This window comes from Ambystoma mexicanum, chromosome 8, assembly GCF_040938575.1.
Source record: "Ambystoma mexicanum isolate Mex_15411 chromosome 8, UKY_AmexF1_1, whole genome shotgun sequence".
NCBI classification, from domain to species: domain Eukaryota; kingdom Metazoa; phylum Chordata; class Amphibia; order Caudata; family Ambystomatidae; genus Ambystoma; species Ambystoma mexicanum.
In genome coordinates, this window is record NC_090929.1 from 80024897 (window position 1) to 80039002 (window position 14106).

A 14106-nucleotide genomic window follows, 5' to 3' on the forward strand; every position below is an offset into this window, starting at 1 on the left:
TACCCTCACTCAGCATGGAAATAAACACAGGTAAGTCCAAGATCATGGCACCAGGAACAAATATTTCAAGTGGTCTGTCGACCAGAAAGCGCTAGCTAGAACGGATAACATCAGGTATCTCGTAGTAATTTTTTACAAATCCATCAGAGAATGGAATTGGACTGAAGACCTCAAAGTAAGGATGAACACATTTGCTCTACAGGGTGCAAAATTACATCGAGAATTTGGCAAATTCACCATGATGCCAGTCATTTTGTTCTATCGACAAAAGGTGACTGCATCAATCCCAAAATCTGGGATAAGCTAGAAGCACAATTCTGGCGAAAGGTTTTAAGACTGCCAAAATTCGCCTCCATAACTGCAATCAGATTTGAACTTGGGCTTCAATCCTTGAGCGCTGCAATCCTATGGAAATCCTTTTCTCTATTCAGGAAACTGATACTACCGGGATCTATCGCATCTTATAACATACTGAAAGAAACCCTGACAAGATCTTACAGTGGCCTACTCCAGATCTGGTCTGAAGTTGTGTTAACAAACCTAGACCACGTTGGTGAATCAACAGAACTTTTGTGTAATAACCCCTGTGCAGGTAAAAAAAAAGTGAGTAATCATGACTGGAGCAATACCATTGACAAACGCCGGATGTTGAAATCAAGTGTAACACAAAATTATGATATGCGTGCAGCAAATCAGGTTCCGAAATACCTTTTTCCATCAAGATACCATTGTGATATGTTTCTTCGGATGAGGCTCTATGTGTTACCAACTAAAGAAATGTTGTTCCTTAGAGATGACACCAACACACCAAATAACAACTGTCGATTTTGCAACAAAAGTGTAGAATCACTTCGACATTTGGTTATTGAATGTCCGGAAGTAACTATGGAACAAACTATTGCATTGTGGTCCTTCGTCTCACATAACATCGACAGCGAAGATTGGTGGAACTCATTAATTGCTGGTCGCAATTATATGTTAATATGTGCAACCATTAACTATTTGGACAAACTCATAGGACCTGAAAGAGCGAGTTGAAAACTGTCCTTTGATAAAGCTGTTATTTTTTCTGGTAGAAGTCTTAGTTTCGCGACCCCCAGCAATAGATTTAGAAACAAGAAATGTATTGACGATCATTTGTTATGATGTGATGAGTGGAAGTGTTCCTCTTTCTTTTGTAAAAACGTTTCGTAAGAAACTAAAATCAATTAAAAAAAAAATTTAAGAAATTTGTATATGTTTATACTTCTATGGGAACTCTAACGTTTGACTGTCTGTGTGTGGTTAACTACACTTTCACATCACCCCCGTAGCGCCTGAAGTCTGCCTTATTGTTCAGCTCACTTTACCTAGATTGTGTTTGGCTAGACTAAGTGTCAATAACCGTGCTCACCGACTAGGTTGGCTTCTCAGAACTCTCCCACTGGGCTGGTTCTGAAAATCCATCCTAACATCAGCATATGGTCTCAAGTATGTTTTTGTCATTTTACTGAAATTGGTTTTAATATGTTCTGTTTTTGACAGTGTACTTGTATCGATATTGTATAAGTTATATTGTATTGTTTCCGCCCCAGTGTACAGTACTCTGGAGGCAGGGTGATAGTTGGCTGGGTTATTCAAGTTAACAGAAGGTTCCTTCAGATTGGACAGGATATGGTCATTTTGAAGCAGGCAGGAACCCACTTCAAGGCACAAGTTGAAGAGGGCAGGGAGGTAAAAGCACTTGAGTAGTGGTGGGGCTTGGTAGTTTGTCATGCAAACAGGTCAGTAGGGCCACAAAACTAATTGGCCTTCTTGAGAATGGCCTCAAGTCAGTCGCAGAAGTGGCTGAGAAGGAGGTAAAGGAAGACTTGAACAGGCGGGAGGGAGATAACATAAGGGGGAAGAGGAAGAGAGAGAAGGGTGCTTGGGATAACTCAAACCTTAAAGGATTTGGAAAAGTAAAAATATAGCGTGAAGTCTCTGGACAAAAGACTAAGAGTGTGGAATGTGACCTGAGGGAATGGTACAGCTTGCAGGATGGAGAACATTTGCCAGGGTGGGAGAATGCAAGAGGATTAGGTTGGCTTTGGTCAAAGCAGTGGAGATCATTGAAAGGGTTGGAATTGTTGAAGGAGAGGAGAGAGAGGGATCAGTCTTTGCAGCAGTGATGTAAATGAAGGCACATGTAGTAGAGGTCCATTTCTGGGGAGAGCTTATGTTGAGGGTGAGGGCTGGTGGGCATACAGATGCACAACATGTAGTCCTGTTTGAAAGTAGAGGAGTGGGCCAGGCTGAAGGCAGAGCAGGCATGGTCAATGGAGGAGGTTACCGGAGTAGGGAGGTAGGGGGAGAGTTAGGGGAGAGGACTCGACTTGACCCAAGTAGAGAACAAGGGTGTCGGGCTTAAAAATCCATTTAGAATGGGGGAAATTTAGGTGAAGCGAGGTAGGGGTGGGATACTGACTCTGAAGTGGATAGAGGAGAGGTCAGAGGCTGATGGACCAATAGCAAGTATTTAAGCAGCTGGCGGGGATGAGGTCCATGGAGTTCAACTGGGTGTGGGTTATCGGTCTTGGAGATTGGGGAAGAAGTGGTCGCAAAGTAGGGAGTCTCGATATGAAGGGGAGATTGTTTTGGAAGGTCACAGTAAGCAAGTATGACAATGGGCTCTTTAGTGGGGGTGAGGTATGCAGGGAGCTGGCTTCTGATAAAGAGCTGGGGGGGCCTCTAGATTATGGGGCAGTGTAGGAGTGGGTGTAAGTTAGATGAAGGGAGTGGGGCAGATGGCATGGAATTATTTATCTAGAGGCAAACCCTATCACCCTGTAAGAGTGGGAGAAGACAACAGTGTAAAATCAGTCTGGAAGGCGCCAAGTGTGGTTGGGTCACAGGGAACAATCCAGATATCAGTAATGGCCAAGAAAGCCACAGGTGGACTAGGAACCAAAAGAGGCCCTGAACATTATTTTCAAAGTGGCTTAATAGGACACTATGCAACCAGACATAAGGAGCAGGCCTAATCTCTCCCAGCGTTTGGATGGTGATCCTCTATTTAAGGTCTTGTTATGCCTTAGCTGGCACATGGTGGGCAACTCTACCAGCCTGCAGCATGAAGGTGATTCTCTATTTCATGTCTCTTTATGCCTTAGCAGGCACATGGAAGCAGCTCTACCAGACAGCAGCATGAAGGTGACTCATTGTCAGGTCTCGTTATGCCTTAGCTGGCACATGGTGGGCAACTCTACCAGCATGCATGTGATTCTGTAGTTCAAGTATCTCTATGCCTAAGCTGGCACATGGGAGCAGCTCTACCAGATAGCAGCATGGAGGGGACTCATTGTCAGGTCTCGTTATGCCTTACCTGGTACACGGTGAGCAACTCTACCAGCATGAAGGTGATTCCCTATTTCACGTCGCTTTATGCCTAAACTGGCACATGGGAGCAACTCTACCAGCCTGCAACATGAATGTGATCGCTAGCTCAGTTCACTTATCTCTATGTATTACTTGGCACCTGGGAGCAACTCTGCCAGCATGCAATGTGAATAGCGATTCTTAGTTTGAGGTTTTTTTTTAGTGTAAATTGGCAATTAGTACCACATCTACCAGCATGCATACAGAATGTCTCTTTAGTAACCTTATTCTCAAATCTCAGCTTCTCCGTTATCCTTCTTGAGCTGCACCCATCTTTCTCACCTTTGATCTCCTCAACGTATTTGTGGTTTTTGAGTTTTTCGTCCTCCTCTCCTGCTCACTTCTCCACCATCTGAGTCACTCTCTGGATAACCTCTTCGGGATCTGTTGACTTGTTGGGTCTGCATGTTGCTCTCCAACCAGTGTTTGCCAGGCTTTTGCCAGCTTTAGTACAGCTTTCCTCCTATGTTCCCCGGATCCCAGATTGCAGGCCTCCTCCTGTCGGTCTCTTCATCGCTCTCTTGCATACTGCTCTCACTCTGCCAGTTCACAATATGTGGGTCACTCCAACCTGGCTCAAAAGGCATTTCTTCTTCATAGGTTGAGTCCTCAACTCAGAGAAAAGCTTTTGTCCAGTTTGCGTGGCATTTCTTGTGTTCCTCCTCCTTTCTACTACTCCAGTAGACCATCAGCTCATTTTAAATGGGGTGGAGTGGTAAATCCGAGCGTAACAGCAAGGCGTAATGCTTTTACACCTTGATTTTACTCTCGCCCCATTTTGATGCAGTGACAAAGCGGAGGAGGGGGCACAGAGAGAAGACCTTTGCTGTGCATTCCTCCTTTGTCTTGATAGTGTGCTTCATTTCACGCCTCATGACATTTCCATGCAGGTTTGAAACAATTAGATTTGTATAAATCTGCTTTGGGTTAGCACCCGCTAAAGACCAGGCCGTCTCCATAGGAATCCATTGTATACAATCTGCTTTGGGTTAGCACCCGCTAAAGACCAGGCCGTCTCTATAGGAATCCATTATATAAAATCTGCTTTGGGTTAGCACCCGCTAAAGACCAGGCCGTCTCCATAGGAATCCATTGTATACAATCTGCTTTGGGATAGCACCCGCTAAAGACCAGGCCGTCTCCATAGGAATCCATAGTATACAATCTGCTTTGGGTTAGCACCCGCTAAAGACCAGGCCGTCTCCATAGGAATCCATTGTATACAATCTGCTTTGGGATAGCACCCGCTAAAGACCAGGCCGTCTCCATAGGAATCCATAGTATACAATCTGCTTTGGGTTAGCACCCGCTAAAGACCAGGCCGTCTCTATAGGAATCCATTGTATAAAATCTACTTTGGGTTAGCACCCGCTAAAGACCAGGCCGTCTCCATAGGAATCCATTAATAAATGCTGCCTGCAAAGCGGAATTTACAGGTGGCATTCATTTCTTAACTAAACGGAGAGGGAAACAAAACAGCTCTCAGGAATACATCGCATTTTACTCCTTAGTGCTCCACTCCATCCCGTGAACCTTTAAGATTGCATGTAGAGGACCCAGCCCCACGTAGGTGTTAACATGCAAGTTACATTTTTCACAAAATGACCCTGTATGCGTCCTTGGGGTTAGCACACAATGTGTGTTCCTTTTCTCCAGTGTGGTTCATCAAGTCTATGGTCATTTAGGATTCCCAGCCTCCACTCAGCATTCTTGACGGGATCCACCAATCATGTGGATGCTGAGTGACCGCTTTATCGGGTAGGGCATTTTACCGCACTTTACCACAGCATACATGGAGCAGCTAGCGGCCAAGGGGGAGAAATGGAAGGAAAGGGGTGAGATGGTGTGGGGACAGCCTAACTTAGAAACACTGCGGTCAAATATGGTGAAATGTCCCAGGCAACCTGATGGGGTACCCGCGTCTCCACGTAGTGCGTCAGATGGTCACAGATAGTAAGGAAAGATGCTCCAACGATGGCGCTCCACTACAACAGATTTTGCTCTTACCAAATGTAACACAAAAACGTTGTTAAAGAAGCTTAGGGTGACACAGTTGCGGGAGGAAGGCTTTGAGCTGTCCTCACTTCTAGCCCGACACCCAAGAGGAAGTTGCAGCTTATTCACAGCATGCCAGAGGCAGAACGTGGTGTGAACACTGCACAGTCAGCCAAAGACTTTAACCTGGTAAGTTAATGCATCCCATAAGAAGATTTTTCCCCCACAAAGGAAGCATTTCCCACATCACCCCTACATGGCCCTGCAGTCGGTGAGAACATATGGTTTTTGCAGCTCAATGCATCCTTGACATCTAACATTGCTTTCATTAAGTGTTGGACTATGTGCAGTAAGAGCCCAGTGGGCTGGGGGAGAACACTAGCCATTGCTCACCAGGGCACCGTATCACAGGAGTTTGCATACTAAAACGGATGGTCATTTAAGGTTGTGAGGCATCTACTGGAAGCACCAATGCCGTTCCCCAACGGGCGACTTATGCAACCTCTCAACAGGCTGTGCTCTCACTGGAACCCATAACCCAAGGATAGGTGATGACTAGACACCTATTCACCTCCCATTGTCTTGGAGGCACAGATTGCATTGAAATGTACGACCAGCATCAAGGCAACCAACAGACTGCACAAGTAACTCATGAACTTCTATTGCTCTATACATTTCCAACTTGTAATCCATTCACCTCTCCATGGGCCTATGCTTTACTTGTACAAGTATTGCACCCTTCTCGCAGTTGACCAATCCATTCACTGCACCCTTCAATAGCAAGGCATCTATAGACTTGAGGCTTCTATGAGCATCTCTTACCCACTTAATGATGCCCTTCTACTGCTCATTTTCTTCTTGTCCCCAGCGGAGGCTGGCATCGCTGCATTCGTTCCCGTGTCTTCAGGTGTGGGAGGGTGCGGGATCATGGTGGAAGAATTCTGTTGAGATACTTTGCCAGCAAGAAATGATTACAAGGGTAACCGGCTATGTGCTCATGAAACCAAACCTACACCAGATCCCCCAAACATGCTGCAGTAGAAAGAAGGCAGACAATCTGCAGTCAAAGCACTGCTGCTCTAGAAAGCGCTACCTACGGACACACGCATCAAGAAAGTAGCCCTTCTTCAGCAAGCAACTCAAGTCCCCTTTTCTGGTATCTCTGTCAGGATAGTAGTGCTTAGAGTTCATTCAGAATCCATAGTTCTCTAACAGGCTCATCCATTTCTTTATTTGCACACTATACAATGGTAAGAAAAAGATTACCCCTCTCTATGCCAGTAGGGATCAGGCTTGGTGATGTTCTGTACTATACCAGAAATGAATACATATATCATTTGGTTAAACACAGACTTATTTTCCTTGTGCTACCCCAATACTAGCACCACATTACTCTATGTTATTGAACCATTTATTAAACACTCTTATATTTCATTTTCAATACAAAATTGTATTAAATGTACAAAAAATGTACGTATGCAATAAAACCAATACATAATATTCTCGACACATTCCTAAAAAACAGCATAATCTGTGAGGGGGTTAGTTAAATGAAACAAACTACATCCGACCTGTAGATGTTTAGCATAAGACTTCAGTTGTTCTTTAGTCTTTTGTCGACATATTTCGGCCCTAAGGGAATATTAGACACTATCTCTAGTGCCTGTTAAACCGTTAATTTCCGCTGCCTTCTTCAGGACAGACAATTTCTTCGATGTAGTAATAATACTTTCATATACCCTGTAACAGGTTTGACAATATATCCAGTACAGGCATGAGCACAATGACGGCTCAATTGTAGCCGGTAAAGCTTCTGATTTCAAAATGGATATGAAATATATCACCCACAATTCATCGGCATCCCAATTTAGTTTGGAACTTTTATCCAGAATGCCACACGTTCATCTGGACGATAGTCTTTATACGGGTCCTTCACATGAGGTAGTGTGATCCCTCATGGAAGGGAGTTCCTCATGCATGCCGAAGAGAGTGCGTATAAATTACAGATCCGTGCCTTCCTCCTCCGAGCAATCGCGGGAGATGCGAAACGAATGCCGTAGCGTAGATGTCATGACATTTCTGGTATAGTACAGAACATCACCAAGCCTGATCCCTACTGGCATAGACAGGGGTAATCTTTTTTTCACCATTGTATAGCTAGTCTATTGTTCTCCCGTTTTGAGAAATTGATCCCCCTTAACATATTTTTTTTGGGCGATTACCTTGTGTTGAGGGAATTTATTTACACACTACACAGAGCATGCTTCCCTTCGTCTTCCTGCAGCCGCTGCAGCCCCCTTTACAGGCAGGGGATGGTGCGCCCAGCTTTGTGAGGTACTTTGAGGAATCCACATACCACCTTTATATTTCCTGCCCCTCAGATAGTTATAAAGAACCCCCTGCAGGGTAGCCGCAACAGCCTGAAACTGAAGTTAAGGCGCTGCGTCAGGACCAGGCACGTAGTGGCTGGTGGGGACAGGGAGGAAATTCATTCTGGTCTGTGGTTGGGGACACAGTGCAAGAAAAGCTTGCGGCTTGTGGCAGACCATTGGAAGAAATGGCAATTGATTTTGGCTCCTGTCCCGACCGCCTGCCAAATAGCATTTTGTTGCCCCGAAGGGCAGAATTCCCAACAGGGCACTGAGCACAACACCTGAGCAAGTTAGAGCGAGATCTGAGGTGAGCTCAGTGACTGGGGATCTCAGATTTCTGGCCTGCCATAACCCTTGGCATCTTGAATGCAGCTTATGGTAATGAGGGGAGTATCAGGACTGCCCCTTATCTCAACTCCCCGATTCCAAGATCTTTGATGCACAACGGGTACACTGTGTCTACCAAAAAGTGGAAAAGAGCAATTGTCAGTGGCATTATGAGTTGAGTAAGTGAATAGGGTACGTCCCCAAGACCAGGTTGTATTGCATTGCAAGCTTGCGCTCTCCCTGACTAACCAAACTCCCTCTATGTTCTCCTAACACCTTAGACCATATGCTTAAATCTTCCAAAAATAGGTGACAGAGGGCTAGCCGTTACAAGATCAACACTAATCGAGCTATGCATAAGCACTCCTCTTCATCCACATCACACTCCCCCGGTTTATAGTCATTTGGTCGAAAACAAAAATGTCGAACGGCATAATGTCGAAAAAAAAAAGTCACATTTTTTTTTTCAATGTTTTTTTTCGAAATGGGGGGTTCCCCCAAACCCCCTTTTTTATTTTACCCATTTTTTATACTTACCAAACCCAAAAAATACATATAAATAAAAAAATAATAGATTCGACTTTTCTTTTTTCGACATTTTTGTCATTCGACTTTTTATTTTCGACATTATGACTGCACACCAACCTACTCTCAAGTGTTTCCACCAAACCCACAAAAAGCAAATTGACACTCAGTACCTGGTAACTTCTGACCTGCACTCACCAACGCCACAGGTTTCACATCAATCTCTCCCCACTAACCCACTAATGAATCACACACCCCTCTTTTCTCAGAAGGGCGCACTATACAAGAACACTTTAAATTCAATTAATTAATTAATAATTCCCTAAAGTGGCATTCTGGATCAAATAATATCCATCAATCACCAGTTGAAACGCAAGGGTGGCCCAAAATGATCTAAGTCACTGCCGCTGACTTCCCACACTGTTGTCTTTCTCAAATTACAAAGTAGATATACACCCAGTTCTCGGACCACTGATGCCAAATGAATTATTTATAATGTATACTATTTAAATACATCCTGCCTTGCTAGAGGACCCTGTGCACAATCTGAGGGGCCTACAATAACCAGGACCCTGCCTGCAAGTGTGAAAGCAATCTGGCATACTGTGACTGGCTTCCATAGGGACATGTGACACATTCCCTCCTGGGGTGTTTGCAGTCAAGGGCCAAAGGCAGCAAAGGGCAGCTCCATGTTTGGGGATGTTGGGGCCGGAAAGGGCCTACAGCCAGAACCCCCGTTTAGACCAGGAATTCCCAAAGCTCACTCTTTACCCGACTTCAGCATCCATGGGACCCTTTCACTCATTGACTATCCATTCACCAAAGAGTTTATGTTACCTCACAGGAGCAAGGAACATTGCTGTTTTGAGTCAGTTACCTGTCATTTGGTTACCTATACCCCCATGCTAGCCCAACTCAGAACGTACACCTGCGTGTTCTCAGCCATCCACACCTTCCCTTTCCACTCACCCACCGCCCAGCCCCCACCCCCCCACCCACCCTCTCTGTCTTGGGCTGCATCCGTTCTTCATTGCCTTCACTTGCCTATTTCTTCTACCCTCCCATCAGGCATCTTGATTTTGCTCCATTCCTCCTTCTAGTCACTCGTCTCCTTCCCTTCTCTCGTAGCCTTCAGCCTCAACTTGGTGTAACTTCTGCATCAGTCTCGGGCCTCCCCATCTTCAAAGAAGATGCTCCAATTCTCCCAGACTCTCCAACCTCATCTAGCCCCCGCACCCACAACACCTGCCCCTCTCCCCCACCTCCCATCATTCTTTCAGTTGGCCTCTGGAAGGCACAATCCCTCTGCAACAAGTCTACATACATTCTTGCGCCTTCTCCCAAAGCTCACAGTCTTGGGGTCCTCTTTGATAACGACATACAACTGCAACAATTCATCACTACCAATGCCTCTGTTGCTCATGTTAACCTTATTAACATTCAGAAATTCGTCCTTTTCTTACTAACCACTCTAGAAAAACTCTAATCTCCACTTTTGTGCTTGGCCTTCCGCTGTATGCCTTCCTCCCTCTAGACAAGTCCTTAACTTTGATATCCACATTCTCTCCAACCTACCCAGATCCTCCCCCACTTCTGCCTCCCCAGAACATGCTGGTTGACTCTCAATGAACAACCTCTCTATTTTCAAGATCCTTCTCCTAGTCTACAAAGTTATCAATTGTCGTACTCCTCATCAGTACCTGTCGGATTGAATCTCAGTTTACTCACCATCTCATTCCCTCAGATCCTCCTTTGCCGCAACCTCACCATCCCATTGCCTCCCTGTGCCTCCTTTGGCTACGGCTTTTTATCCCTACCCGGTCCGCCCCACTAGGACCCACTGACTATAACAATCAAGCCAGTCAAACTGTGAGCTCTGCATGCCCTCATCCAAACCCTCCCTACAATGGACCACCACTGCCTCAATTGATGCATAATCATGTTATTTCCTATATTTTATTAGTACTCATCTTTAGTTTGAAGCACTTGCCTCCTTAGGTTAATCTTACCTTTGTAAGTCACTTGTTTTCTGCATACATTTAGTTTGTTTGTTTTGTCTCTGGAATATGTCCCACTTTTTTTTACACCCCCATAAACTGGCTCACTACTTGTTCTCTTCTTTGTGCTATTGTTCAGGCACCCTTTGTGGGAATGCCTCCACCATCTGTAAATGTGTTTTTGTAAGTCATTTCTGTTCAAAAGTGACATACCTATTCTTCAAATAAATCGAAATACAACAGGAATAAAGAAGACCATGTCCACAGGCCAGCATGACCCTGCCAAACGCAGGGAAGTTATTATAAGTGTTTGCCTTTAGGGAACACTAAATGGAGAAAGCAAGATACAGACTTTGAGGGTAGACAAGGACCATGTGGTGTGCCCTCCCGAGTGTCTACAGTAAAAATAAAGCCATGGATCCATGGCCCGTTCAATTCCATTCCCCCACGTGAGTCCACGCATGGCATCATAGAGTGGTGCGTTACTAACCGGCCAATGACTGAAGCCCCTCAAAGCACACACCACTGCCGATCCAAACCTGTCTACTTGCAATGAACCTCAAGGGCTCAGTCCCACAATTGCCACCCCACACAAAGTTGCCAGGGTTCTATAGGGCCATTCACGGCTCCTTAAAAAGCATCCACAACCAAGAAAACTCAAAAACATGGTGACAACTATCCATCCTGTAAGACATCATGCCTTCCACCCACACTCCAGCTTCTGATCCTCCATACAGGCCCGGGTTCTATCTCAACTGGATGAATCACTGGCCTACCCACCAACCCCAAAGCATCTGTAAGAAAGAAGCATCCACCAGGCTACTGACCACCTCAAAGGTCTTTGCTGCTGCGACCAAATAATAAACACACTCATCAAACATCACCAGACAAGCAAGCGTCACCTTCAAAGCATCATATACGAGGCAGTCAGCAGGCTACAGATAGGCAGCAAAGCAAACATTTTTACAACTTAAAACAAGCAAATACTAAAAAAAAAAAAAAACAAATGGATGTCAAAATACTCCAAACAAAAAATGGAAAACAACGGATAATCAGGAGCCTGCCCCCAGTGCTTCCACCCCACACAGTTAAACAAATACATTTGGATCAGTGATGCCTGGAGACCAGGCCAACAGGAAGGGGGGCCCTGCTATCACTCTTTGTGACCTGAAGAGGATCTTTAAGGTTAGAAAGGCCTCTTAATTTGCATACATAACTGGGTGCATGAAGGTACCTGTTTTAAGGTTAAAATATATATTGTACTCACCTCAACAATACCCATGTTGGGAATTTAAATTCCGTTTCTAATCTTTACAAAATAAAATTACCCCAAACGCTTTAAAAAATACAGAGTAAAATACACACACTTCAAAATCTTATCGGGAGTGCTGGATGGCACTGGGCGTGCTTTCTACTACCTGCCAGACTAAGGCATCATCTCTGGTGGTCAGCGAACCACCAGAAGTCAGGATCTGGCCAGACTAGAGCAGCGGAAATGCAAACATTAAAGAACCAGGAAACACGCATTCGCGGTCTACGCCCCAAGACTGAGGAACGTCATACCAATCGACATTAAACTTAACCACCACACTAAGGCAAAGAAAAAATGGAATCAAGACCCTCCTCTTCAAGTAGCAACTTCTTCATGCATGGCAGGATCCAACCTTACAGAGCCGGATATCCCTCCTAATACCCGTTACATCGCACCTGCTCCATCCCAATGCCCCCGGAGGGCAGTTACATCTTCCTCACTATTTCCTACTAGCCTCAGAGGTATGCTGGTAAAACATGCTATGTGGTAAAGACTACTGCACACTGTAACCATCTGAGGTATTCCAGTAGCCGCTACCAATGTACATGCCTAACTTGCTTCCTGCAGCGAGGTTCATGCTTCATAAGGACCCAAAATAAAATAATAAAAACACATAAGTCCCAAAGGACGGTTCTCTTTAGTCGTACCCCACACCAGACGCACCATTCACTTTTTCTACACGTCCTAGCCCCCCATCTGACTCCCAAACAAACATTGGTGTATCCGCTTTGGCTGTGAATCGTAAATCATCTTCCTTGGATAATTTAATCAGAAAGCCCTTCAACCATGTGTGGTTTCCTCTACATGCACTGAATTCGCGTTTCCAAGTGTATGTCTTGGCTTCCAAACAGAGGTCCTGTGGCTGTAGCCCCAATGCACCCTGATCACTTCTCGCCTGAAGGTGGGACGCAGATTACCTGCAATGATGTTTTGCGACAGCTAATGTGCTTCAGGTTCTCTTCTAGAAGATACGAATCCTTAGTGATGCTACCTTCTGCCAGCCTCCTTAGTCTCCTCATTAACTGTGGACCGAGAGGTTTGGAATCCGGAGCTGGGAGAGTGGTAAGGGATAGGGCTTCTACACACTGCCGCCTTCCTAGTTGCCACCTCGGCCTCACCCCGCCAGGCATCTGTCTTGCCTCCTTAAGGATCAGCATGGCCCAGCTTTGTCCCTCTGCTCCATCCTCCACTCACTGTTCTCTTTAGGAAAGAGACACTCTTTCGCATCCTGATCATTACGTGAATACACTCCTAAAATTAATGGGGCAACATGATCAAGGCATTCACTCTGGAAGCAGAAAACAGAAATGTTGCTCTGTGCACTTGCATCTATTTAAAGGTTATATGCCTTTTTAAAGACATACAGGAGCTGGCACGAATCAGTGCCAGGGCAGAGCCTGGTATCCGCAGGGATCCCCGCCTTTCTTCCAGTACTCAAACACTGGGCGCAACACAGGTCATGACTGCCTTGCATGCTTGCTCCCTCAGCCCCATAAGTCAATTGCATATCAGCCATCCAAGAGCTTAGAATGTCCATCGCAGACACCCAGAGGAAGATCTCCTACTCCTTGACATGACATGACATGACCATGCACAAGCTTCTACCAACACCTACACTGCTGTCCTGTGGCTATTAAAGGAGCAGACATTCGGGGACTATACAATTATCTCACACACATTAAACTACAAATGAAGACACACTAAAACAAAATTATGTTTCATAAGCACACCATTTAAAATAGAAAAACAAATCAATTTAAAAACATATTAGGCACACACTAATCATACTTTATTGGGGATATAATGTGAACATCGTAAACTAAAAGTTGGGTGGGGGAGGGGCAACCAAGCCTCCCACCTATCTCTCTGCACTTGGCACTTTAACTGCAATCTTTTTTAATTGCAATCATTACTTGTTTATTAATTCTAGTTTTAAGTTATTATGCATGCTTGTTAGTGTTTTTGCACTCCTTTTGAGCAACCTTTTAAAAACAAAACGGTGGTTTCCTTTAAATAAAAGCCATGTCAATAATTACTACTTTATTTTTTACGAATGTTATTTTCAGGAAATGTTATTTTTACACCAGTTTGTAATTGTTTGGGTTATTTTCAATGTGTACCAAAGAGACACATGACTAGTTAGAGGTGGTTGCAGTGGCCACAGTGACTCCAGGCAGAAACA

General features: G+C 44.8%; 1 protein-coding gene across 1 annotated transcript in view; it reads right to left on the bottom strand.

The window, feature by feature from the left end:
* CCDC180 (coiled-coil domain containing 180) overlaps positions 1-14106 on the bottom strand; it is a 728974-nt gene that overhangs the window by 184933 nt on the left and 529935 nt on the right. Inside the window, exon 28 of the mRNA XM_069609330.1 lies at positions 6214-6343. Coding sequence (XP_069465431.1) covers positions 6214-6343 — 130 coding nt within the window. The remainder of the gene's footprint in view (positions 1-6213; positions 6344-14106) is intronic.